Genomic DNA, 26,370 nt, shown 5'->3' with positions numbered 1-26,370 from the left:
ATTATCGCGGTTGTTCGCTGTTTCCTCTTTTGGTACCATGCTTAGCAGGTACCAGACTTTAGCCTTGTTTGGACAGTCAAGGGATCATTAGATTACTATGCACTACATCTCAAAATAAAGGATTGTGCTTCCAAAAGTCAAAGTCATCGCTAGGTTCTTCACCTTCTGGTTCAGAAGCCCTTAAGTAACCCTGTGTCCCCCTGGTCGCCCTGCCATGGTGATGTTTCATGCTAGACTGTAAACTGCAGGGCGGGGTTAGAATGGATGGCAACCTTAGTGCCCGGGAGAAGGCAGCGTCCCCTTCACTGGGTGCGAAAAAGCCAGTCTCCGCACTACAGAGAAAAAACAAACTGAAGGATTTGTCCAAATAATGTCTCCAAAATGCGATTCAAGTATGGTTGAGTATCGATCTTTTCTCTGCCTCTGTGTATTAGTTACACAGTCCTTTCCTAGATGTGCTGCCGCTCAAATCTAAGTGGTTATGAGCCACGCTCCACATACATTGATCCCAGGCTCTCCACATTAAATTGAAGCAGCCTTTCAGTTTTACAAGGTAGATGGCATTCTGGGGATTGTAGTTCAAAGAAAGAAAGAGAAATTAGTCCATGCCTGGCCTTAAACCAAGACAAACCTTTCTTCTTGCTTTCATAAGCAATAGTTTTAAAAGCTGCTGGCAAATCACTTAGCCCCACACTTGCGTTTTGATGTTACTAGAACCTCCAGAAGTCAAGTCTGTGGCTTAGAGAAAACCCCTTTACTTAATGGAAATTGGAAGAGCATTGACAGTAGTGAATGAATCAAGAGTGGAGAGAGGGTCGCCATGCGATAATCCTTAAGCCTTGTGACACCCGGCACTCACGAAGACGCAGATCAATGTAAGACCCAGAGCATCAGAAACAACATCTTCAGTGCTGAAGCCTTCTGAAGTCTTGTGCATTAATAAAAGAGGAAAATCAGAAGGCAGCCATCCTGTACCTCGCACGTGTGCTAAATAAGGTCTTGTTTATAGGGATATTTCTATAATTCTTTTTATTTGTAGGGCCATTTGCTTCATATGTTATTTCCTTTATCTTAGCTGGAGCCTCTAGATAAGGTTAATTTAATTTTTTAAAAACCAGTTCTTATTATAGTGCTAGGAAATGAGCTCAGAGTTTCACACATGCAGCGCCCATGCGTGTGAACCCTGCCCTGAGGCATTACCATTATTTTGCCAGGAAGAAACTGAGACTTTAGGACGTATAAGAGCCTAGAGGTTGCTAGATGACCCAAAGCTCTAACTGTGAACATCTGAATATGGAATCGTGGGTCTAAGATGGCTTACCAGCAAGGCTTACCAGCAACCCTGACGACCTGAGTTTGCTCTCCAAGACCCATATAGGAGAAGGAAAGAACTGACCCACAAGCCATTCTCTGACCTCCACATGTGCACTGGGGTGTGCACCCATACACACATAAAATGAATAAAAGAATGTCATGAAATGGAGTGTGCAATTGTGAACTGGTCTGATAAAGGACTCCAGGTAACTAACTAGTAAAGAGTTGAAGATGGGGCTGTTGAGGTGGCTGAGGGTCTGAGCTTGATTCCTCTGGACCCATGTGGTGGAAGGAGAGAACCAACTCCCGCACGTTGTCCTCTGACCTCATCACCTGCACTGACTATGTGTGCTCACTCACACACAAAAATAATAATAAAAGAAAATGCAAAGACTCAAGTAGAGCAATCTCAGGGTAAGACTACCCTGAAGCCAGAGTAAACGTGTGTGTGGAAGTACACATCTTTATAAAGTAGGCCAGTTGTCCGAAGGATGCCGTGTCTTCAGAATAAGCAGACCATTGCTGTATTTCCCCTTGCTCGATGAGGTCAGGGGACACAGTAGCCTTTATTCTTGAACACGTCTCCTGTGGCACAGCCATGTTTCCACTAGAGTGCTCTGCGGCAGATTCTTCTCATATCCACCTGGAAACCACAGTATCAGTATCCAAAGGGGTTGGATCCTGTCTAAGGGTGCTCCGTGAGCTAGGAATCAATGGGAGGCAAGCAGCATGGGGATGCATTACCAGTTCAGTCAAGCCCTCAGAAACTATTGGGAAGGGGTGGACGACTGACTTAGTAATAAGCACCTTTGTTTTTACTGTGTTATAGCAAAACCACCCACCCCCTGGCACTTTAAAATATGTTGCTTCTAGTAATAATGCAGGAATCCGAAAAAGCACTGAATAATTAATTCTAGGGCCTGAAACAGGAGTACTGGAGAGTGTAAACAAGCAAGGTGGGTAAAGAAAGCCTTTCCCCCAAATTTCCTCTTCCCCTAAATTTCTCCAGTTGTTTTCAAGAACACTTGGAAAATATTTAAGCTAAGGCTACACCAGTATCCCTTATGAGTGAGGGTTGTGGATTTTCTTTTCAGCAGTTGGGAAAACAAGAAAGTCATCCAAGACTTGTTCTCACGTTCTAGGACTGTGAAGACCATTCCAGAAGGTTCTGGGCATTAACTTTCATTCTTACTTATTTCTAATGGTACGCATCTACGCTGATTTCTATTGCCTGTTAATGAGGACACTTTCAATTTAAGGTCATTGATTGGCCAGCTTCTTTAAATACACTATCCTGTATACCATGGGCTTTAGGAGTCCTAAGTGATGTAGGAAATAGTAGAAAAAAATCTTCTTTGTGGCAATGGTTATATCAAAGCGGTGCTTTTTTGCTGTAGGTATTAACTGTTTCTGCTTTACACTCAGTCACTTGCTCACTAACTATGTCTTAGTTAAACCCTGGTGCGCTCCTCAGAGCAGATGTGGTGCCTTCATGACAGGTGGACTGTCATGGAGGAAGCAAGCAGTGTGTGTGAGGCCAGGCTCCTGCCAGAAATACTAAAGCCATGAAGGCTCATGGGGGCTCTCTCTTATAGCCCCAGGAGCTGCTAGTTCCTTCCTCTTTTACTCTAAAAGTAGGGTACGTTTTTTTTGTGTTCAAGTAACTACAGAGCCAGTTTTTTAAAACCTTAGAAAGTACAATTACTTACCCGCAATCCTGTGAGTTTATCAAGAAGATTGTAACAAGTTACTGAAGAAATAGCTTAATTTATGCCCTGTGCTTCATCTTTTTCATTTCCTGGCAAGTTGGAAGATATAGAAAACTTGGATAACTATATTTTTTTCAACATCCTTTCTTTTTTTAAAAAAAATGACAAATTTGTGTGTGGGATCACAAATGTCAGGTGAAGTCATGGACATCACAGGACAGCTTTCGGGAATTGGTTCTCTCCTTCTACCACGTGGGTCAGGAGGAACGAATGCCTTTATTTGTGGAGCCGTCTGGTCATTTGAGGCAGGGTCTCACTGTTTAGCTTAGGCTGGCTTTGAATTCATGGAAGTCCTTCCTAAGTGTTGAGATTCCCACTGTGAGTCATCAAGCCCAGTTTAATACTTTTTTAGTTTCAGTATTACAATCTTCTTAGTATAATTTTTTAGTGTATTGCATTTAAATTAGGTGATTTCCCCATAGTTACTAACATTTAGAAGTTTTACACAGTAAAAGCCCACCCTAACTCATAAAGGTCAGCCAGTTTTCCTTCATACAAAAGAGAAATGAAGAGACTTGCTCAGGCTTACCCCATTGATCAGAGCCTGGTGGCAGAACCTGGTGTCTTAGTTACTTTCTTATTGCTGTGAAGAGACACTGTGACCAATGGGCCTTATAACAGAAATCGTTTAATTGGCCATTTCCTTACAGTTTCAGAGGCTGAGTCCATGGTAGCAGGGAGGCATGGCACTAGAGCAGTAGGGGAGAGGGGGGAGGGAGAGGAAGGGAGAGGGAGAGAGAGGAGAAGAAAGGGAGAGAGAGAGGGAGGGAGGGAGAGAGGGAAGGAGGGAGAGGAAGAAAGGGTGTGAGGGAGAAAGAGAAGGGGAAAGAGAGGGAGGGAGGGGGAGAGAGAGGGAGAAGGAGAGAGAGGAGAGAGAGGAGAGAGAGACTGGGTCTTGTATGAGATTTTGAAACCTCCCATCCCCAGTGATATGCCTCCTCCAACAAGGCTACATACTTACTAATCCTTCCCAAAATGAGTTCCACCAACTAGGGACCAAGCATACAAATATATGAGCATACAGTAGCCATGCTTACTAAAACCACCACAGAGGGGTAAGACCTGTCCGTTGTTTTCCCCCATGATGTCTAATATAAATTCTAATACTATTACTCTCACATTTAAAATGTAAAATGTACACTGTCTAAAGGAGGTATAAGTACTTGAACATCTAAAAGTTGAGGTATTGGGCTAGGAAGGTGGTTCAGTCAGTAGAATGCTTGCCCAGCATACACAAAGGCCTGGGTTCAATCCCAGCACTGCATAAACTGGACACAGTGGTGTATACCTGTAATCCCCGCACTAAGCAGCATAAGTTGGGAGGATCCAGAGTTCATTCTTAGATGCATAAGAAGTTCAAAACAAAGCAAAGTCTCTATTCTTGACAATTCTTTTGTTGAATAGAAGGAACACCCAAACCTTCCGTAGAAAGTGTCTGCAAGTCATGTCATAAAGTCTCACAGTGAGAGAAACTGTGGCTCCAGGTGCTGCTTCATAATTACTGGAAATCTGGGGGAGCCCCCATCTTACTAATTAATATGAAGAGAGGGCCTGGAGAGATGGTTCAGTGATTAAGAACACTTGCTGCTGTTGCAGAGGACCTGGAATTTGAGTGCTAGGGTAGACATGGCGTCTCATAATCCTCTGTAATGCCAGCTCCATGGCATTACATCTGATGCCCTCTTCTGGCCTCCTCAGGTACTGCATGCAAGTGGTGGGTACATATATACACACACATACAGGCAAAAGACCCATACACGTAAAATAAAAATAAATAAATAAAAATTATTTAAAACTTCCCTTTTGTGTTAAGCACAGAGGCTCAGCGAGCAGCTATAGGGCAAGAGAGCTTCAGAGAGAAAGGAAGAAACCCAAAGTGCCAGAGATAAAGCACCTACCCCTTGGCTAATATGTGAAAGAAAGAGATGAGGGAGTGGCATGGGGCAGGGTTGGGAATTACACCTTTCTGAGTCAGGGCTCAGAAGTGTGGACAGACTTAGTAAAGCCTCACGGCAGGCCTATAGTTACTGTACGGAGTTCTAGGAAGGAAAGGTACATTATCTCACTAAGGTAATAATTGGATTTTTTTTTTTTATCATGGCATTAGGGAATCCACTTTCTGAGGGGTGGTTCCTTAGCCAGATAACTGACAAACCCAATTGGATTGACTCTTATGTTTGGAGTAGCTTAGGGTCATACCCAGACCAGCAGTAGACCCCATTCTCCTGACCAGAAGGAGAAAGCCTTTCCTCCATCCGGTTCAGCAGAACCTTGATCAGAATACTGTAACAATACAATTCTTGTGACATTGTAGCCTTTGTTCTGGGTAACTGTCACACCAGTAGAAGTGAGATGCTAAAATTTTACCTTGTGATTCTTAGAGAATTTACTTCCCTAAGTAAACAGGTTGTCCTTGAATTGCAATTGGTCCTAGCAATAACTTGGGACAAATACCTGACTATAACAGTAACAAACCTGTTGTTGAAGCCCAGCGTAGTGGCACACCCCTTTAATCCCAGCGCTTGGGAGGCAGAGGCAGGTAGCTCTCTATGAGTTCAAGGCCAGCCTAGTCTACATAATGAGTACCAGGACCAAAGCTACGGCTATGTGGAGAGATCCTGTCTCAAAAAGAAAACCAAAACAAACAAACAAGCCCAACAACAACAGAACACAAATCTGTTGTTGAAAAAAAAAAGAAGAAAAAAGTGAGTTGAGTCAAAAGTATCCAAATGATGTAATTGCTATAAACAAAGTTCACTAAATAACAATTAACCCCCTTCATTTTAATGTGTTTCTATAGACAGGTTTTACCTTCAGTTCATTAAGACATTGTTTTTCTATTAAAATGTTTAATTATTTAAGTAAAATAAATGCCTCTATTAAATGAAAATTTATAGGTTACAAATAACCGCCACAAAGTATGTCTGGAAGTGGAAACATTTTATTTCCTACCTCCAGAACTTTTAATCTTTTGGATTTGTTGCATTTTATTTCCTTAAAAGCCATTGATAAGAAGAGCAAGATGAGATAGGATTTAGGAGCCCTCAAAAACAATTGTCAGTTTTGAGGCTCCTTTAAAGAGCATCACAAACTCTACACTTAAACAGAAATTGAATTTGCTGCTCGTGTGCATAAAAGATTTAATGGCATATAAATTGGGAATAATTATTCTGTTTCAAAGGATTAAATGAAACCTAAATCAGTAATAATATGTGCAGTTTCAATCTAACTGCCTGCTTAACATAAAGTGGCAAATAAATAACAGCTAACTCACAGTGGGCTTTGCTTTTACTCCCCTCCTCAACTGGCAAAATGGCCAGTTATTGAATATTTTATTGTGAGTGCAGAGGATGTTAATTGAACTAGAAACATGCTCTAATTTTAGTAATTTTTTGATTGAATACAAACTGAGTATGAGGCTCTTCATTAAATGGAGATTTGATTTTATTTGTTTGAAGTTATCACAGCACGGACTCAAACATGGTCCATTAAAGGCAGCAAATACCCCACTGAACGCATGTGAGACCCACACACACACACACAACTCCCTCTTCTCTCTGCATCCATTTCTAACCCAGGCCTCTGAAGAGGAGCCCCGACATCTGTTGTCTGACGGGTAACAAAGGAGTTGTGTTCTCATTGTCTGTGTGACCTTGCGATCGGATGAGGAGGAGAAGAGGTGCACGGTCTGTGTGCAGATGATTGCCCGTGAAAGAGCACTTCACACTCATTTTGTCCCCGTGTGTTGACCCAGACTGCAAAACACAATTGCGCTTCTTAGCACACGAGCTCGGTACAATGGGGTCCTTTAGTGTCATGTTCTGTTTCAATGACTCGATTCATTTCTGGGAAGCATTACAATTTTCCATGCACATGATTTTGGGGAGGAAAAAGCCTCCCGTTAGCTTCAACATGTCTTCCATTTGGAATGGTGAAGGGGATGTTTGGAGAGAGCCATTGCCAGAATAGATGGCACAGCATCCTTAAAGCTTTCATGGGCACCGTGGATGCTTCAGGATGCTTTGTGTACAATACACCTTCCTTGGTACTTTCCCTCTGACCACTGCTTCAGAAGCCTGCTTCTCAGCAGCTTGTGATGATCTTCCAAGCTGCCATTTCTTTTTCTCTTTTTCTCTGGCTGTCCTGTAACTCACTCTGTAGACCAGGCTGGCCTCTAACTCAGAGCTCCATCTGCCTCTGCCTCTGAGTGCTGGGATTAAAGGTGTGCACCATCACCGACCAACAAACTGCCATTTCTTATATTTATGGTTGTCAGCTTAGCCTTTAATGGCTGAGCCATCTCTCCAGCCCCAAACTGCCATTTCTTAAAGACATGGAATGCGCTAGGGCCTTGACAATATGAGCTTTCTGGAAGGTACAAAATAATTTAATTCACTTACTTGTATCTCCCTTATCATTACTTAGTGGTTGTTAAACACATGTTCATCATGTGTATTCATTGATATTTCTTAATCCCATTTCCTAAATTATGCCTTAGACATTTCCCACAGAATCTAAATCATGTGTAAAAGCCAGATTTTTTTTCTCCTTCTAATGAGTGTTATATCTTTCAGGCCACTAGGGTACCACTTAGAGCCTCATGCCCTAGAAATACCTTAACCCCTGGGGGGTGGGGGTGGGGAGAAGCATCCCTTGAGCTTCATCAGCAGGAAGCATAGTACACAACAACTGTGTTGCATCCTAGAGACTGAGTGAAGTAGACAGTGAGCAAACCCTGGCAATACAGCTTACTGACAGGCTCTCCCAGCTAGTGTTCACGCCATCCTTACTCTGTGCCAGGTGCAGACGTTAAATAATCTGCCCATCATTCACAGAGTGATCGGTAGCACCAGAAATTAAGGGCAGGCAATTCTATTCTAGAGCTTTGTCTCTGCACACTCAGCTGTAGCATCTGCCTGAACCGGCAAATGGATGCCTATTGGTCGTCACTGTTTGAGGCTAGTTAAATGCAGTGTGACCAGTCAGGGGGCTCTTTCTAATGTAACAGCACGGGGTAAGAATAGGTGAATGCATTCCCTTCAAATATTGACTGCCTCTTTCCATGACTGTGATGAAATGCTTGAAATAAACACCTTTAAAAGGAGGAAGAATCTCTCTGGGCTCACACTTCCGTGGGCACTTGACCCTGTTTATTCAGGCTTGTGGCAATATTAAGGCAGAAACGTCTGTGAGAGGAGGCCTGTTCACCCCATGGAGGCCCAGAAACAGAGAGAGCAAAGCTCCAGTGGCCCAAAGGGCATGGCTTCCGTCTATGAGGCCACATCTACCACACGTTCTACCACCTCTCGGTATTGTTACAAGTTGGGGACCAAACCTTCAACACGTGGGCCTCCCGGGGCATTTAAAACCCAAACTATAGCAACTACCTATTTTTCTTAAATATCAGGTGTTACTCAGATACACCAGTAACTGAGTTATCTCAGGCTAACAGGATGATGACAGGGTGGGTTTTGAGATATTATTGAACAATTAAATGTAGATGCCTCTGGAACTGGAGTCACAGGTGGTTATGAGCAATCATGCCGCCATGCCCGGTCTTATGAACCAAACCCCAGGTCCTCTGTAGGAGCAGCAAGTGCTCTTAACCACTGAGTCATCCCTCCAGCCCAGTGATGCCCAGTTGGGTCATCAAGAAGACTGTTCTAAATGTCTTCAAAAGGCTGCTCTGAAGCTCATTCCTTCGGCTGCTCTTGATTGGTGCCCAGTCCTCTCTCCAAAATTAAGTGCTCATATAATCTAGCTAACCCCAAATGCTTGCAGAGTTTATGAGGTCCTGGCATATCTGACCTCTGGTTAACCTTGAGCTCTGGGCCTCAGCTTTCCTCTTCCCAGTCTCCCTTATCTGCAGAGCATTTGTTCTTTGGAAGCAAAGCTGCTCTGTCCCCTCCATGCCTTTTTCCTACTGTCCTCTCAGCCTGGTGGCTGTTTCCTTAGCCTTAGGTCATGGCCATGGCTTCCTGTAGCCACAACCAAGGTTGCTCCGGAATCCAGGTGGCCCTGTGGTTCCTGCCAGAACAGGCATCACTACTCCATGGGGTTGATTGTTGCTTTTCTTTGTTTCCCTTCCAAGCTGAGACCCCCAACACTGTGCTTCTTAACCCTGTATCTCCCAGCTCAGTCAGTGCTCAGGAAACGCTTGTCCAAACAACTGTGAGCTACCGAGTAAATGAATATAAGTTATTCCTTCCAGTAAACTCTGGATATGGGAATACAGCCTTTGTTTGTTTGTTTTAAAAAGTTATATCTACTTGAAGATAATAGCTGAACTTTCTTCTCCATATAAACAACTGCAGCTAAACCTTAGGTTACTCAGTATAAGATAAACCCTAACATCATTCACTAATCTGCCCCAGTGCAAGAAGCATCTTCACATTAAGATTTTAATTATGTTGATAGTTTTTAAAATAACTACCATCTGCTGTATTTATGTTGGAGTATTTATGGAGATCCAGTTATTTATTCTAGATGCATTTAACTTGTCTGACTTTAAAGCGCTGCCCTATACTAAGACAGAGATTAGGGAAGGGAGGTGTACCACAGCCCCTGCTGTCTATGACCTTAATTAGGTGAAAAGACCACCATGGTGGTAAGTTAGCTAGTGCATGCTTTAAGATACATGGCTTTTTGCCAGTCTTTAGTCAGCCTTGAGAAATGGAGGAAATACAACATCTCCATTTGAGACAAACTGCCTCGAAGGTGAAAGGTGAAAGGCCCAATGTCCAAATACCGAAGTTAGTAGGACAGACAGCCCACAGGAGGAACCTGCCCATCATGGCCCTGGAGACAGGCCATCTTGTGGTGTCTGTGTGGCAGACACAGTGATGGGCCATTTCCTGACAGACAGACCAATCTCTCTCCAGAGTTTTGTTAGGGAAAATCCCATCCAGGAAAGGGAAGAGCCTCCTCCATCCGAAAGTTTCCCACCCTCTTAGGAGGGCTGAAAACTCACAATGACAATTTAGGAAAGCATATGAGGTTTTTGTTTTTGTTTTTTGTTTTTGTTTGGTTGGTTTTTTTTTTCTTTACAGTGAATCAAAGACATCTAGGTTCACGTTAAGAACGGTAAATTGGCGTCATAGGGACCATTAGTTTGTTTACCCAGCATAAAATTATGTCCTCTGTAATCGGGAATATCAAATAGCATAAAAAGCTGGGTGATTTACATTTTCTTTTTGATTAGGAGATTGCATCCACTGTCCTCAGCACGGGAAAATCTGTCCCATTTAGCTTTTGAAGATCAAAGAGGCCATTAAATATGCTGTATCACCAGCTTTTTCCCTTTTCTTTTTTGGTTAAGACTGGGGGCTACTTTTACAAACTGAGGCTGTCGTGGCAGACCAGAGGACTTTATTTGGGGTCCAAGTTACTTCCATCAGGCAAGGCCATGCCCCTACCCTTAATTTAGTGAGACTGTTTTAAGACTTGAGGCCCACAGTGACCTGTCTCCTGAGGTTCCTGTGCATTGGCTGTGACAGCCAGGACTCGGAGCGACAGTCTGCTTCTAAGTCTTGGCAGATTTTTCTGTAGAACGTTTGATATAAACACCCATAGATAAGAGGACTGGAACCCAAAATTCCTGAAAAAAAAAAAAGGAAAAAGAGCCTGTGTGTGTAGATATTCAATTTGCAATAAAACCTGACTTTCCTCTCAAGAGGGAAAATTCAAGGTGACATTATATGCTTCTCTTCCTAGAGATGAATATTCAAACATGCATAGAACCAGCTGAGGTATAAATTGTTAAGCTTTTCCTTTCTTTCTTTTCCTTCCCCCTGTCCCTCTCTCCTCTCCTCTTCCTCCTCCCCCTCCTCTTCCTCTTCCACCTCCTCCTCCTCCTTTTTTTAAGACAGGGTTTCATATAGTCCAGGCTGATCTCCATGCACCTGTCCTCAAGGATGACCTTACACATCTGATCCTCCAGCCACGCCCACCTCCCTCGTGCATCACCATGCCTAACTCTGGGGATAACATACAGGGTCTCGTGCATGCTAGGCCAGCACTCTATCAGCTGAACTACAACAAGCCCAGCTGTCCAGTATGAATTGTACTTTTACCTTCAGCAGGAGAAATACCAGATTGTTGCTGGTATTCGTAAGCAACAGGACTCTTTGAACCATAAATACATGCTGGCTTAGCATTGCAGACCTTCCGTTTTTGTTCGTGTTCTTGCTTTTAGAATTTAGTTGGCAACCATTTTTACTACAGATTTCAGTGAGCTTGGGTAATTAGATCTTTTCTGTGGTTCTAATTTGAATCTTAGATGCACCCTCACCATCTAGCGAGTGAAAGGGAAATTGGAGGCCCAGTCTGAGATCGAATTTGAATAAAATGGTGAAGTGAAATGAATGAGTGAGTTTGTGTGTGTGTGTGTGTGTGTGTGTGTGTGTGTGTGTGTGTGTGTGTGTTGTATTGGGTCTGTCACAATTGGAGACCCCATGGGAATTTACTTTTATTAAGGACTTCTCTCTCTCTCTCTCTCTCTCTCTCTCTCTCTCTCTCTCTCTCTCTTTTTTTTTTGCTTCGGACAGCCAGCTTCAGGTAGAAGACAAGTATTCAGACCTCCGATACGATCCCAATTGGAAGAATAAGAAAGCTGAGGGGCAGCTATTGACTGTGGAAGCGTTGCCAGGGTCTGCCGCTAGCTCTTCAGAAACCCTGCCTTTTGCTCCACTCTACCCTTCCAGGGAGCCATCCATGGGGCTCTCAGGGGAGGAAGGCAAAGAGAAGAGGAATACTCAAAGCGAAGCTTCCTTACTTGGAAGCGAATTTCTAAGCCCAAGGTACGAGAATGGCATCCGTCAAAATGACTCCTTTTCAGAGCTAAGCGACAGTGACCAGGAGGAGAAATCCAGCGACCTGTCTCAATACCTAAAGAGTTCAAGCTCACACAACGAAGTTTTCCTGCCGGGATCACGTGGCCCTCGCAGAAGGAAGTCCAAGCAATATTTTGTGGAAAAGAACAAGCTGACTTTGGGATTACCTACCCCTAAGACAGATTCGTACCTTCAACTTCACAATAGAAAGAGAGGAGAGACTCGCCTCGAACAGGTGCGTAGCAGTTGTTCACACAGCTCTTTCTAAAGCTGCCCTGGAATTTGTGCAGGTTTGAAATGGCTGGACGTCTCTTTTTCCTGGATGACGATGCTATGATAGCCACTTGCCCGAGTAAAGCTTCTCCTCTTTCTTCCCCTTCGTTTTCTTCCACCTTCTTTCTTTGTATTTAGTCGGGAGTTGGTGGGGGGGTTGGGGGCATGTATGTATGTGATTGTGTGTGAGGTCAGCTTGCAAGAGTCACTTCTTTTCTCCTACCTGTGGATCCTGAGGCTCAGGTCGCCAGCCTTGCTGGTAAGTGCCTTCACCTCGCTAGCACAGCTGCTTCTTATAGGGTGAAGATTATAACTCCGTAAGTTCTTAAGAGGAAATTAAAACCCACCTGTGGTTCACAGTGCTGTAACTGCTACGATTCAATTACTGTACCTAAAATGTCTCCATTCAAAGACCCATGAAGGCTGTTTTTAAAAAATATTTACTTTATGTGCATGAGTGTTTTGTTTGCACGTATGTCTGTACACCACGTGTGTGCCTTGGAGTCCAGCCCCCCCCCCCCCCCCGCTGTGTGTTCCAATAGATGAAATGCAGGCCTGAGCGTTTGGTTCCCTGTGTCTGTCGGCTGTCTTTGTTCTTGCCTCACCATTGGTTGCAACCTCACTAAGTGGAGATAACACGACAGGTTCACCCCTAGAGCCACAGGTTGCCTTGAGAGTGATTCTGCACCCAGATTCTGTCCTGGGTGCTGGGTGCTGAGCTGGGGTGGCATGGAGTGGTGTTGTGAAGCAGAGCACAACATGGAAGGTTTTTCTTTTTAACTCTTCAAATGACTCCATAGCTCACCGATGCCCATTGATAACCATTGCACTGCCCCTCATTGTCCAGTATAAGCAGTGTGAAGTGACTTCAGCTTAGACTCTCCGCTATGTAAAATTGGAAAATAATAAATGCCCTCTTTTCCCCATCTGATCATTCTGAGGATAACTTATTTCCCAAATGATCGGCCTGTTGGAGACCAGGCACAGTGGTACACACTTGTAGCCTCATCACTTGAGACACCAAGGCTGGAGGATGGCAAATATGAAGCTAATCTGGACTATGGAACAGGAACACACAAACACATTCACACACATACCGTGCGCGCGCACACACACACACACACACACACACACACACACACACACACACACAATTCACACACATCCATATACACACATATTCACATATACAAAACAACAGCAAGAAGAAATGCTATTATAACAAGTAAATCTAGCTTTATTTCATGGACACAAATAAGGACAACCCTCTCAGCTCACTTCATGGTGAATATGACATATATACAATGGACTCAAGTAAAAAGCTTGCCTGACTGGCAGTTCCATACCCCTACTAAAGAACACCTTGGAATTCAGCACCTACAAGATCCAGGAATATGTGACATTTGTAGCTAACAATAAAATACAGGAATGGGTACAGAATATTTAACTCATTACCAAGACAGCTAAATTTCATTGTTTTAAATATAAACATATTTGTTGTTGTTGTTTCATAAAACTTATATGAAATTTCAGCCAGGCAGTGGTGGCACACGCTTTTAATGTCAGCACTCACATGGCAGAGACAGACAAATCTCTGACTTTGAGGCCAGCCTGGTCTATAGAGTGAGTTCCAGGATATCCAGGGCTACACAGAAAAACCCTGTCTCAAAACAAAACAAAGAAACAAACAAACCTTACATGAAATTTCAAATATCACTTGATTGTTTACTTAAATTTGAAATGAACTCAAGAGTGGCAATGTCTGTTGCTGGTCATCTCTCCCAGCCTAGGATAACACTTTGCATTACTGTTTCATTTCCTGTTTTGAGTGTCTTACTTTGTAGCTCATGCTGCCCCAGGCTAGCCTCAAACTCACAGCAATCATCCCACCTCAGCCCCTTGAGTGCTGGGATTATATTCAGCTCCTGTCACTACTTTCAAAAGTATTCCCAAGACACACTGCTCATGAAGGAGAGGAAATAGTGAGGCCAAAGGAAGGCATTATTTTTCCAGTATAAGAGGAAAAGAGTTTACCATGAACTTTGTTGCTGACCTCTTACCTGTTCATTTGCATAGTAGTTACAAGTTACCTTGGCAAACAATCCTGGGGTGCTTTGGTTGTCAGTGTTCTCACAGTCACAGGGGAAACTAAATTCACACTAGATATTCTGTCTTTGAGCTCTTGACTTACTATTTGAAGGAAATGTTGACATTGCTCACCCTTGCTCTGAGTTTAAATGTCTTGATGCTGGTTGCTTATAGCGTTTGAAACTATTTCTTCATTGATTTTCCAAGATGGATTTTTTTTTCTTACTATTCTTATTCTTTTTTTAAAGGGTAGAAATGTGTTTGACTAACAGAGTGCCATAATGGTATGTGCCATTTGTTTTATTGAACACAGTCACTAATACAAAACATGAGTTCTTTCTAAATTGTTACATATAAACATACGACAGCTCCCCCCATTGAAGTCTGGTTTTTGTTTACTTTTGTCTGTTTTTTATCTTGTTTTGGGTTTTGAGACAGTTTCATGTAACCCAGGCTGCCCTGAACCCTATATATAGCTAAAGATAGCCTTGAACTTCTGATCCTATTTGTTTGGTTATATTTGTAATAAAAGTTAAAAAGCTGGTTCTTAAGTTCATAATAAGCACAATAAAGAAAGCTGTGGAAATTAAGAGTAAAGCTAGGTCTGGGAAGAGGGTGATGGCTCCGTGGGTAAGACCACTTGCTTCACAAGCTTAAGGACCTGAGCTCAAATCCCAAGGACCCATATAAAAAGCCAGACATATGTATGTGTTCCTGTGACCCCAGCATGTGAAGCAGTGAGAACAGACAGACCCCAAAAGCTCACAGCAGGCCAACTAGTCCAGACAAGACAGCAAGTTCAATGAGAGACCCTGTCTGAAGGCAATGAGGAAGGGAATAATATAGAAAAACCCCTCTAAGTCATGTCTTGACCTCTGCATGTGCCTACATTGGTACTCACACCCACAGACAGACAACACAGCACACATGTGAGCAAGGAATGATGGAGTCTTACTGGATGCTGTATTACAAGGCTCCAAATCACTGGGTAGCATTTAATTCACATATAGACAGAAAATATGAACACGATAGGATGAGAAGTCTATAAATAGAACCTAATTGCACATGATGTACCGTGTGGTACAATAAGAAATGCTGCACTTTTCAAAAATCGGCCTGGGCAAGCCAAGAAAAATGGCAAACTGAATTCAGATGCTCATCATACAAAACAAATTCCAAATAGGTCAGATGCTTAATTATTAAGCTCCAACCATCAAAACACTAGAAAAAGCATAGGAAGGTTCTCTTCAAACCCTGACATATTTAAAAGTCTAGAATCCCTAAGAGATTACTAATTTGGTTTGTGTATATCAAAAACACCTACCAGAGAAAAGTGTAAACAACGTAAGATATGAGAAACAAACTAGGAAAAAAATTTCCTAATTTATACCACCGGTAAAGCTCTATCTCTAATGCATAGAGATATCCATGTCAATAAGAAGGAGGCTGAAGTCGCTGTAGAAACATACAGAGAAACTCAGACAGAGTCACAGAGGAGTTAAAACAGGTGGCTACTGAGCGCTTTGTGAACACACTCAGCGTATCACTTTAAGAGAAGAGCCCATTAATCCTACAGTGAAATTCACTTCTACCTGTGATTAGTAAGCACTGGAACTGTTGATGAAAATGTTCAGTAATGCCAGGAACTGAAGAAATCAGTATAACCAGAACAAGGGATGATTTATGTCTACGTAGCATACAATTGCACTCCCAGAGAAACTCGCACATAGTGTCTAAAAGCAGCCCCGTTGCTTGGCTCTGCCCTGCGCTGGCTTCATGACCTTGTGCAAGCTCTTAAACCTCTCTGTGGCCCAGCTTTCTCATCTATAAAGGAGATAATAATAGTATTTTCCTCATAGGGTAGTTAAGAATATCCAATGAGTAGACTGGCCTACAGAGAGGGCTTACATTAGAGGCTGACTCACAGTAAGGGCTACAAATGAGTTTGTAATTAGCATTTTTATTTGGCCCAACATAGTCCACTCCTAGGTATTTATCCTAAATAGATAGATGTGTTCAGTGTTGAAAAAATACCTATACAAAATCATTCATTTCTGCCTTGTTTGTGGTATCAAAAGATCACAAGCCACCCAAATAGCCATCATTTTGGAGGGAAGAGTTAAGGAAATTAGGGTAGGTCTACACCTATGACAAAGCATAATACTATGGCTGTTTAAGAAATGAAGACCCGCTCTGAAATGCTTTGGTCAACTTAACAGGATTTGTCAGTCAGAGAAATTCAAGGAGTGAGACAGGCAGATATAAGAAGCAAAACCAAAACAAAACAGAAGGAATAAAAATATGTGTGAAGTTGGTGTGTCTCACACACACCTGTAATCTCTGCACATGGGGAAGATGAGGCAGGAAGATTATAGATTTTAGATCTAGATTAGACTATGTAGTGAGACACTTTGGAACACTCCATAGGCGATTAATAGAAAGGAGTGGGAGGGAACAGGCATAGCTTTCCATCTTGTGCCTTTTTATGCCTGTGGATTTCTCTTTTTCTTTCTCTTGCTATTTGTTTTGAGGCAGAGTCTCACAAGGCAGCCCTAGCTGTCCTGGAACTCACATAGATCTACCTGTCTCTGCCTTTGCGGTGCTGGAATTAAAAGTCATGCCCCACCACACCCTCTGTGTGTATTGTTTTTGAACCATACCTATATAGTATAGTTACTGCTTTTTAAAAAACTAAACTGCAAAATAGCAACAAATGAGGGTCTGCATGGGCTGTGGATCAGTTGGTAAAGTTCTTGCCCAGCATCCACAAAATCCTGAGTTTGATCTGTGGCACCGTATTGACCAAGCATGGTAGCACACAATTGACATTGTAGCATAGAGATGGCGGGGGCCAGGAGTATCAGAAGTTCATGGTCTTTGTAAGCTGCATAGCAGCCGGAGGCCAGCCTCAGATACATAAGATCCCCTCTCAGAAAAGGGGCAGGGATTGGGGGAGTGCAAGGCAAGAGTCACTTACAATATCTATTGTGTAATAACCCTGATTAAATTCTCACCCTTTGGCCGCAAACAGTCACCTAAGTTTATCACCCCCTACACCCCTACACCCCCATCTCCCTACCCCTGCCCCCAACCTGAATATGGTTCAAAATGCAATCTCTGGCCTAAACTTCAGTTTTCCCCATCATCTTTCCTGATGGTTTGCTTGTTTGTTTTTCATAGAATTGTTGGTACACATGACCACGTACTTTCTTTCATTTGTTTGGAGACAAGGTTTCTCTATTATGCAGTGCTGGCTGTCCCGGAACTTGTTCTATAGAGCAGACTGGCTTTGAACTCAGAGCTCCTCTGACTCTGCCTCCCGAGCGCTGGGATTAAAGGCATGTGCCACCGCCGCCAGGGACACACACAAATTTTCAATAAAGACTTAAGCACATGATGTGTGTGTGGTGCCAGGAAGGGATGTGAAAAGCAACACACACTAGAGGGCACCTGAGCATCACCATCGGCCTCCGCTCTGCTGGGGACCACTGGCACTTATTCAAGAGCCTAGAGTATTTGAAACTCATTAGCGTCTGAGTCAAATTTATGACCTACCATTAACGGAAATTGTGTGTTCTGAAATGAACTGCCCTTCTATCCTTGATTTCAATAGACTTTGAAGATGAAGGTGAAGTCTAGCCTGAGTTCAGAAGAGCTCTAAGTGCCTCATCTGTGCGATTTGGCCCTTTCCTACTGATATCATGAAAAGAAATTACAGATATTTTACAATTGTAAATACAGAAAGGTCATCGATTGTCTGTGGTCCTCAGCACCATGTAAAAATCATAAACCAGAAGCCGCTGTCCAGATCTGTGGACCAGCAGCAGCAGGCCAGCCAGTCAGCGAGTGTTCACTGAGCACTGACTATGCCCTAGGGTTCTCTTCTCTGTACTGAGGATGCAGCAGGAAATAAGGCATACAGAGCACCCATCATCCAGGGCCTGCCTCCCATCCATGGGACAGACAGGACATAGGTAACATCTCACAGGAAACCAAACAAGCTGTGTGTACTGAAGTGGCCTCTCCCATAGGGGCATCATTTGAGCTGAGCCCCGAAGGGATGAATCCAAAAGACAAACACATTAAAGATCTGCAAAGAGTGTTGACTACCTCTGTATCGGTAACAGCGCCCTTACATGAGGAATAAGAAAATATGGAGCTGGGGGTGGAGGTGGAGGCAGCCAGTCTCTGCTACTTTGTGGGTTCCTTTTTCTCTCTTCCATTCTATTCTACCTGTATTAACCCCTAACACTAGATAGGAGAGAAGAGGGAAAGGGGGTGAAGTTATCATTAGACTAGGGGGGTAGAGTTCCCTGGGGCAAATTTGATCTTCACACTTGATACCTGATTTCTTCTTGTTGTTTCTTTGCACATGACTACTTGACAAACAACAACTGACAACATCCAACCACCAACCAGCCAGCAACAGCAACAACCCCGCCTCTTGGGGACCTAGCATCTATATATACCCTCTGAAAAGTTCCCAGGATTCCAAATGTCACACACTCAGAAACGATGGGCAGCTGGCAAAATCACACACCCCTGCTAGAGCATGAGGCAAATCATAGTCACCCGTTGTGAGGCAGCCTCTTATCCCCACACAAACGAAAACGTATTCCCAAAGCAATTCCGTGTTTTTTAAAGAAACTAAAATTACAAGATTCTCATTACAGGGTAGGGGAGATAAAACTGAAATAAAACCTTGCTTGGGATGTCAGAGGATCGAGGGCTGTATCCTGGCTCTCAGCAGAGGACTTGCCAAGTGTTTGAGCAAGCAACTCCTTGAAATCTTATCTTGCTTATCTACGGGGTCAACTTCTGTATTGGAATACTATCTGAATATTTTATACAAAGCTCCTAACATATGGCAGATCTGCAGTATAGGGAAAATAATAGGACTGGGGAGTTGGCTCATTCAGCAAGCGCAAGGGCCTGAGTTTGATCCCCAGAACTCCTGGGAGGGTGGGGAGGCTTGGTAAAAGTAGCGTATGCTGAGAAGGGGAAGATAGGCGGGGCCCTGGAGCTCACTGGCCAGCCAGCGTAGCCTAATTGGTGACCTTCAAGGCCAGTGAGAGACCCTGTCTTAAAAAAAGAAAAGAAAAGAAAGCAGCTGGGCAGTAGTGGCATACACCTTTAACCCCTAACCCCAGCAAGATTATGGAGGCAGAGACAGGCAGATCTGAGTTCAAGGCCAGCCTGGTCTATAGGGCGAGTTCCAGGACAGCCAGGGCTACACAGAGAAACCCTGTCTCAAAACAAAAACAAAAACAAAAAGCAAAAAGAAGGGGATGGAGAGGAGGATGCCTGAGAAAGAACACATCCAAGGTTATCCTCTGGCCTCCACATTCAGACCTGCACAAACACATGCACAAATGTATATATATGTATGTATACATATATGTGTGGACATGTGTACACAGTCCTTTCACTATAGGAAAAGAAAGGAAACCATTAAGGGATTGGCTCTCCTAAATGGTCTTTTCTTATCTTGTGGCAGTGCCCAGAAGTAGAGATAGGATCTCAGGTGACATAAGGACACAACACAGTAGGACCTACCTGGTGTGCTTGAGTATGACGTGAGGTCTACTGTATATAACGTGCCATCTATGGTGTGGCTACTCAAAGCCTATCTATAAAAGGAATCCCTTTTAGTCAGAATTTGTGCCATTGGTGGTGGTGGTGTGACAAAACACTTGAGAGAAAACAGCTTGGAAGAAGAAAGGTTTATAGGAAACCAAAGTTTCTGTCCATTACGGTGAAGAGGGTGTGGCAGAGCAGAGAAGCTCTCTTTACACTGGCCAGGAAGTGGGGTATGTCATCTCCCCCATTTATTCCATCTAGACAGCCAACCCATGGGATCCGGACACACATACTCAAGGCAAGTCTGACCCTCTCAGTTGATCCTCTCTGGAAATGCTGTCTCCTGAGCATGCCTAGTCAAACTCTGCCCATGGATTACAGAACCCTCCCATTTTTATTGTTACTTACTTACTTACTTTATTTATTTATTTATTTATTTATTTGGCATGTGCGTGCCACTGCATCATGTGGAGGTCAGAGGTCAACTTGTGGGACTTGATTCTCTCCTTTCACCATATGGTTCCCAAGAATCAAACTCAGGTTGTTGGGCATGGCCACAAGTACCTCTACCACGAAGTCATCTTACTAGCCTTTGAACGCTGCAATCTTACATCCACCCAGTTGGCACTTCTCTTTAATAATTGCTTTGAACCACTGGGCTTTGGATTTAAGATAAGGAGCTTATGAATAGCTTTGGGTTGTGTACACAGTATTTATCGCTTTGATTTTAAATTATAATTTTATATCATAATCCTTTCACCATTTCCCCTCCTCAAATGTGACCTCCCTAGAGGCCTGCTTGGCTACAGCTCTGATTATCTTCCTGTTATCTTTTTGTTGACTTGTTTATTTGTTTGGGGTCTTGCTGGCTGGCCTTGAGTTTGTAGAGCTCCACCTGCCTCTGCCTCCCAGTGCTGGGATGTTAAGGTGTGTATCACCACTCCTGCAGATAAAATGCAGACTCTGAGGATGTGAAAAGCCCTTGCCGACCCGGCCCCTCCTGCCCTTTGGTCTCTTTGTTTACCCCCTCCCTACTTGCATCTAGTACTCCAGCTATTGTCTGGGCTCACAGTTCCCAAACCAACACGTGTTCTGGATACCTACTTGTCCCCTGTTCACAGACCGCTCTTTCCTGGCTTCTATTCCTTTATGGTCTCAACTCAGAGGTCTCTGCCCTGTCAAGACACCTAAATATCCTCCCTCCATCTTCCTTCCTCACACCTAAACAACTGTCACGGAACCTAGAGTGCTACACCATTACACCATTCTCAATCTCTCCCTCCCCCCCCCCCCCGTGTGTGTGTGTGTGTGTGTGTGTGTGTGTGTGTGTGTGTGTGTGTGTGCGTGCGCGCGCGCGCGTGCATTTTCATAACTGTGAGCTCCTCAAGGTCATGGACCAATTCAGCCCTGACACACATAACTAAATAGTACCAAAGAAATTAATTTTAAAATACTCTTTCTTTGTCCAAAATTTGGAAGAAATGTGGGGAGGGAGGGAGAGAATGTAGGTAATTATTGAGTTTAGCCATGTAATTTGAAGCAAAAAAAAAAGTGTGACTTGGGGTCCTTTATTTCTGCCACATGTTTTTTCTATTCTGTGTGATATTGTGTATTTGTAGAGGTACATGCGTGTCATGGAGCATATATATGCAGAGGTCCAAGGACAACTTTTGAGAGTCAATTCTCTCTTCCGGGGATAGAGCACAGGTCATGTGGCTTAGTGGTAAGCACCTCTGCCTGCTGAGCTACCCTGCTGGCCTGAACCCTTTTACTTTTAGAGCCATTATTTGCCTTCGGCAAACACAGAAGCATGCGGAGCCTCATTTTCCTGGCTAAAGTGAGGTTACAAAGGTCTGATTTCTAGGACTGGGCATGTAGCGCAGTTACCAGTGTGCTCACTAGAATGTACATAGTCCTGGTTCTGACTTCCCAGGACTGCATAAACCCAGCGCGGTGGTACACATTTGTCACTTGGGAAGCTGAAGCAGTCAAGAGTTCAAGGCCATCCTCTGACACCTTGAGCTCTCACGTCCAGCCTGGGCTACATGAGACTCTGTCTCAATGAAACAAATGTTTACTTTCTACAGCAGAGTCAGGATTGTTGGGATGTTCAAATGGCATTCTATATGTGGAAGCTTTTAATGTCACATAAGCCCGATATGACGTATTTATTATTAATGCTTAGATGAATTTACACTTTCCTATTGATAAGACCGTTATCCAAGTACTAAATTGCTCTCCTTTTCTGTGGCTTTGAATTAAGAAAAGCTTTGGGTTGTCTGTTAGCTTTAACTTTATCTTATTTAAATTATGATCATCTTTTTATACCTTTATTTAGTTGAAAACATAGACTCCTCTCTCATAGACTGTTTCAGTTCAATGCTGCTTTTGATATCCGGCTCCACAGCACTTGTAGAAATTCTTCGTCTTCCCAGCAGGGACTCTGGGTCTGTTCATTGATTGATAGATTTTCTTATTTTGTCCTATACCAACACAAGAGCACTTACTTATGACTACGTAATTCCAATTGAACTTTATAGTTTTTTTCAATATGAGACATTTCTGAGGCATCCTTCTGGTGGGCACTGCTCAGCACTGTAGAGTGACACTTCATTAAACCCACGTGACTGAAAAGCGATCCACACAGAAGAAAACTTCGCACGTAGCTTTCGCGTGCCCTTCTGAAAACTGGAAATTTAACACAATTAATCATTTTCAAGGATGAGTCATTTCTAAGCTCTCAAAGACATACTTTAGATAATTCTGTGATGTCTTACCTGGGGCACATTGCATTAATTTGAATCAAAGTCAGAAGCAGTGTGAATGACACTTTTGTCACTTGTATTAAATGACCCAGGCTGCTGTGAACCTGTGGTCATGTCATGCTACTGTTTGCATGCCTCCTCCTGAGATCTCATGGAGGAGAGGGAAGGAGACATGTCAACAAACCAGAGCTTACTAGAAACTGCTCTACAGACCAAGAGTCACTAATCTCGAACCCCAAACCTAAAATGCTCCCAAATCCAAAACTCTTGAGCCACCAGAAAATTCTACACCTGATCTCTTATGGTAAGAAGAGGAAACAAAGAAAAAAGAAAAGAAGTGTGGGATGGTTGGATACAGAGACCTATTGAGGATGTAGGAAGGGTGGGCAATTGACATAACACATTAGCAATAAGAAAGAGATGACGCAGAGCAGATATGGAAAGCTTTGCCAAGAGGCTAAGGAAATCACAATTTAAACTAAGGCTGCACGGCAGTATCTCTCTGAGGATATGGGGACCATGAGAAAACATGGCACACAAATATTTGGAGGAAGATCGTTCATGGAGAGGGGATAACAGTGAGAAGTTGGGGGGCTGAAGGCCCAGTGGACCTGGGGCCCAGTGAGCAAGAATAGGATAGAAGAGGAAGCCCTACTTCCCAAACCATTTCGCTGGCAGTTGACTGCCTGGATTTAATATAAACCACAAACCTGCCCGGTTAATTAAGTAGACTTAACTGTCCTTCAATATCCATGGGGGGTGGGGGGGGGGGCGTTCTCAGACACTAGAATCTGATGAGTTCAAGTCCCTCTATTAAGTGGTGTGGTATTTGTGTGAACCCTATGCACCTGCTTGTGTGTACTGTCTGACAGCTCTTGCTTATGTCAATTCATAACTTTAAAAAATTTCAATGGCTATTATGCCATATTATTCTGGGGGTGATGGGGTTCGGGATTGAGTCTGCACATGCTCAGTACTGGTGGTTTGTTTGTTTGTTTGTTTTAACAAAAACAAAACAAAAACAAAAAAACATGGTCAGTTGGATATCTGTTTGGTTTTGTTTGTTGTTTGGTCTTGGTTTTGTTTTGGTTTTTCCCTTGGTGGTACTGGGGATTGAAGTCAGTGCCCCGTGCAGGCTAGGGAGGTAACTCTATAACAAAGCCATGCCCCAGGCCCTGGCTGACCCCATGGATATGGAACCTGTGTAAACAGAGAACTAATTAAATCCATTCTGATGAAGATAGGAGAGCTCAGGGGACAACATGGGTCCAACTCATCATCTAGTTGTATTTGTTGGCCATCTGTATGCCAGGCACATTCAGAGCCACTAGGAAGTAGAAATGCACAGTGTCCTGATCTGTACAACATGGCAGCCCAGCCCTAGTCCCTCCGTTCTGCCATCATGGAACTTCAGTAAAGAAAGGTGTGATGACAAGATGTGTCATGTTGACACAAACTAGAATCATCTGAAAGGAGGCCATCTCAATTGAGAAAAAAAAATTGCCTCCAGAAGATCCAGCTGTAAGGCATTTTCTTAATGATACATGGGGGAGGGCCCAGCCCATTGTGGGTGGGGCCACCAGTCCTGTGTTTTATAAGAAAGCAGGCTGAGCAAGCCATGGGGAGCAAGCCAGTGAGCAACACCCCTCCATGGCCTCACTTCCTTCAGTGATGAACAATGGTGTGGAAGTGTAAACCAAATAAACCCTTTCCTCCCCAAGTTGTTTTTGGTCGTGGTGCTTTCTCACAGCAATGATAACCCCAACTAAAGCGGAGGCGAAAGAAACACAAGCCACAGGGTACTGCTTGTTAGGAAAGAGAAAATACAAAGTGTGTCTATGGTTGCTTCATGTGGCAATCAAGGAAGACTTCATGGAGGAAGTTACATTTGCACCAAGGCCGACGCTGTGGATAGGAGACCTGAAATCCCAGCTACTCCGGAAGCTGAGGCAGAGGATGGTGAGTTAGGAGCCAGCCTGGGTAACTTCATGAGATGTTGTCTTAGAAGAAAAAAAAAAATTAGAGGGTAAGGATGTAGCTTACCTAGCATTAACAAATTCCCTAGGTGTTCTCCTCAATAAAATAAATACAGCCAACAAAGTGAAGGGTAGTGTGCAAGCAGAGACTAGCCTTCACACAGACCCAGAGATGATGGTCCACATGACCACCAGTGGGACTGCAAAGAGTCAGGAAAGGAGCAGGGATCCAAGCCGGAAGAAGTGGCTGGGAACCCAAGATTGTAAATATCTTGCGCATTTGTAAATATCGAGGGCAATGGAAAAGTAAGAAAGTGTTTTCAAGTAGGAGACAATGATCACTTTGGGGGTCTTAACAGCTCCAGAACCTGCTATTGAAAAGGAACATTACAAAATATACATATGAATACACACACACACACACACACACACACACACACACACACACACACACACAGAGCGAGTGTTGGTTGCCAGACAGAGGCAGGTTAGAGATCAGCCTGGTCTACACAGTGAGTTCCTCGACAGCCAGCCTGGTCTACTGAGCAAGTTCCAGGCCAGCCAGGGCCACACAAAGAAACCCTGTAGTGTTCTATAGGGATGAAGACAGGCTGGCAACAGAGTCCAAATATTGCACATGCATTGTCTCTAAGCAGCTGAAAAACACAAAACCCCTTGATAATTTAGGCAGCGGTGCTAAGTGTCAGCGAAGCCACCGCACAGTAGCAGAATCTGAATCCATCTCTCTTTGCTGACCATGGAAACGTGAGCAGGTGTAAAAACAAACCAGGGCAAATATATGAGGAATGTGACAGGAGTAAGTGTTTCTGAGCACTCCTTAGCCAGACGAATAAAGAAACCCTCACTGGAGACAGTGATTATGCCCAAAGGGGAAGTGTAAGTAGCTGATATATCACGACCATGGTGACATTCAAAAAACAAAAAAACCCTGACTCTGGCCTGGCAAGATGGCTCACCAGGTAAAGGTGCCTGCAGCCAAGCCTGACCACATGAGTTTGATGCCCAGGGCCTATGTGATGAAAGGAAAGAACAAAGTCCTCAAGTTGTTCTCTGCGCTCCGCATGTGAACCATGGTGGCCTGCACATGACAATGTGTATGCACACACACACACACACATATACATGCAATAGATACAATGTTTCTTTAATCTGACACTTTGGCTTACTTAATTTGGGCCTGTAGCTAGTTGCCAGTACATCACCACTAGGGACCAGCTTATCAAAGAAAGCCCTTTCAACTAATTCCCCGCAGCAGATAACACACAGACAGTAGAGAAGGCACCATATAAAGGCAAACATGGGTCACAGCCCACGGTGATTACAGGCTGGTATTAGTGTGTTTATGAAGCACGTGTCGGCGTGTGTCATGCAGATCTCCTGTATCCCACAGCTCGGCTCTGGGCGAGGCCTCGGCTGTACTCCCTGCATCGCAGGCTGATTCTCTACAAACCTGGTGCGTTTTCTTTGAGAGAGAAACCGCAGCCCAGTCTAGCTCAGCTGTCCTCAATCTGAGTTGCTTTCCTCCCCACAAACCCTCACTTCAAAGCAAGGAACATAATGTACAATTTTTTAATGGCTCTAGACCCAAGCACTCAGGCTCTCTGCTCTGCGCCTTACCTCAGTGTAAACACCTAATCAAGATTGCCTGCGTTTCAACAATAGCAGCCAAATGCAATTTGAGAACCACAAGCCTTTGAAGTTCTCCCTGCAAAGGCCGGTTTTCTAGTCTGGGATAATGACATGCCATGATTGC

General features: G+C 43.7%; 1 protein-coding gene across 2 annotated transcripts in view; it reads left to right on the top strand.

Moving 5' to 3' along the window:
• Positions 1-26,370, top strand: part of JHY (junctional cadherin complex regulator) — a 61,073-nt gene that overhangs the window by 7,366 nt on the left and 27,337 nt on the right. For both annotated transcript variants that reach the window (XM_084783591.1, XM_084783590.1), the window contains exon 3: positions 11,630-12,149. In XM_084783591.1, the coding sequence (XP_084639717.1) occupies positions 11,630-12,149 (520 nt within the window). The remainder of the gene's footprint in view (positions 1-11,629; positions 12,150-26,370) is intronic.

The sequence above is a fragment of the Acomys minous genome (assembly GCF_964271855.1).
Source record: "Acomys minous genome assembly, chromosome: 5".
Lineage (NCBI taxonomy): Eukaryota > Metazoa > Chordata > Mammalia > Rodentia > Muridae > Acomys > Acomys minous.
Note: the sequence above shows the minus strand (reverse complement) of the source record. Positions and strands in the feature narration are given on the sequence as shown.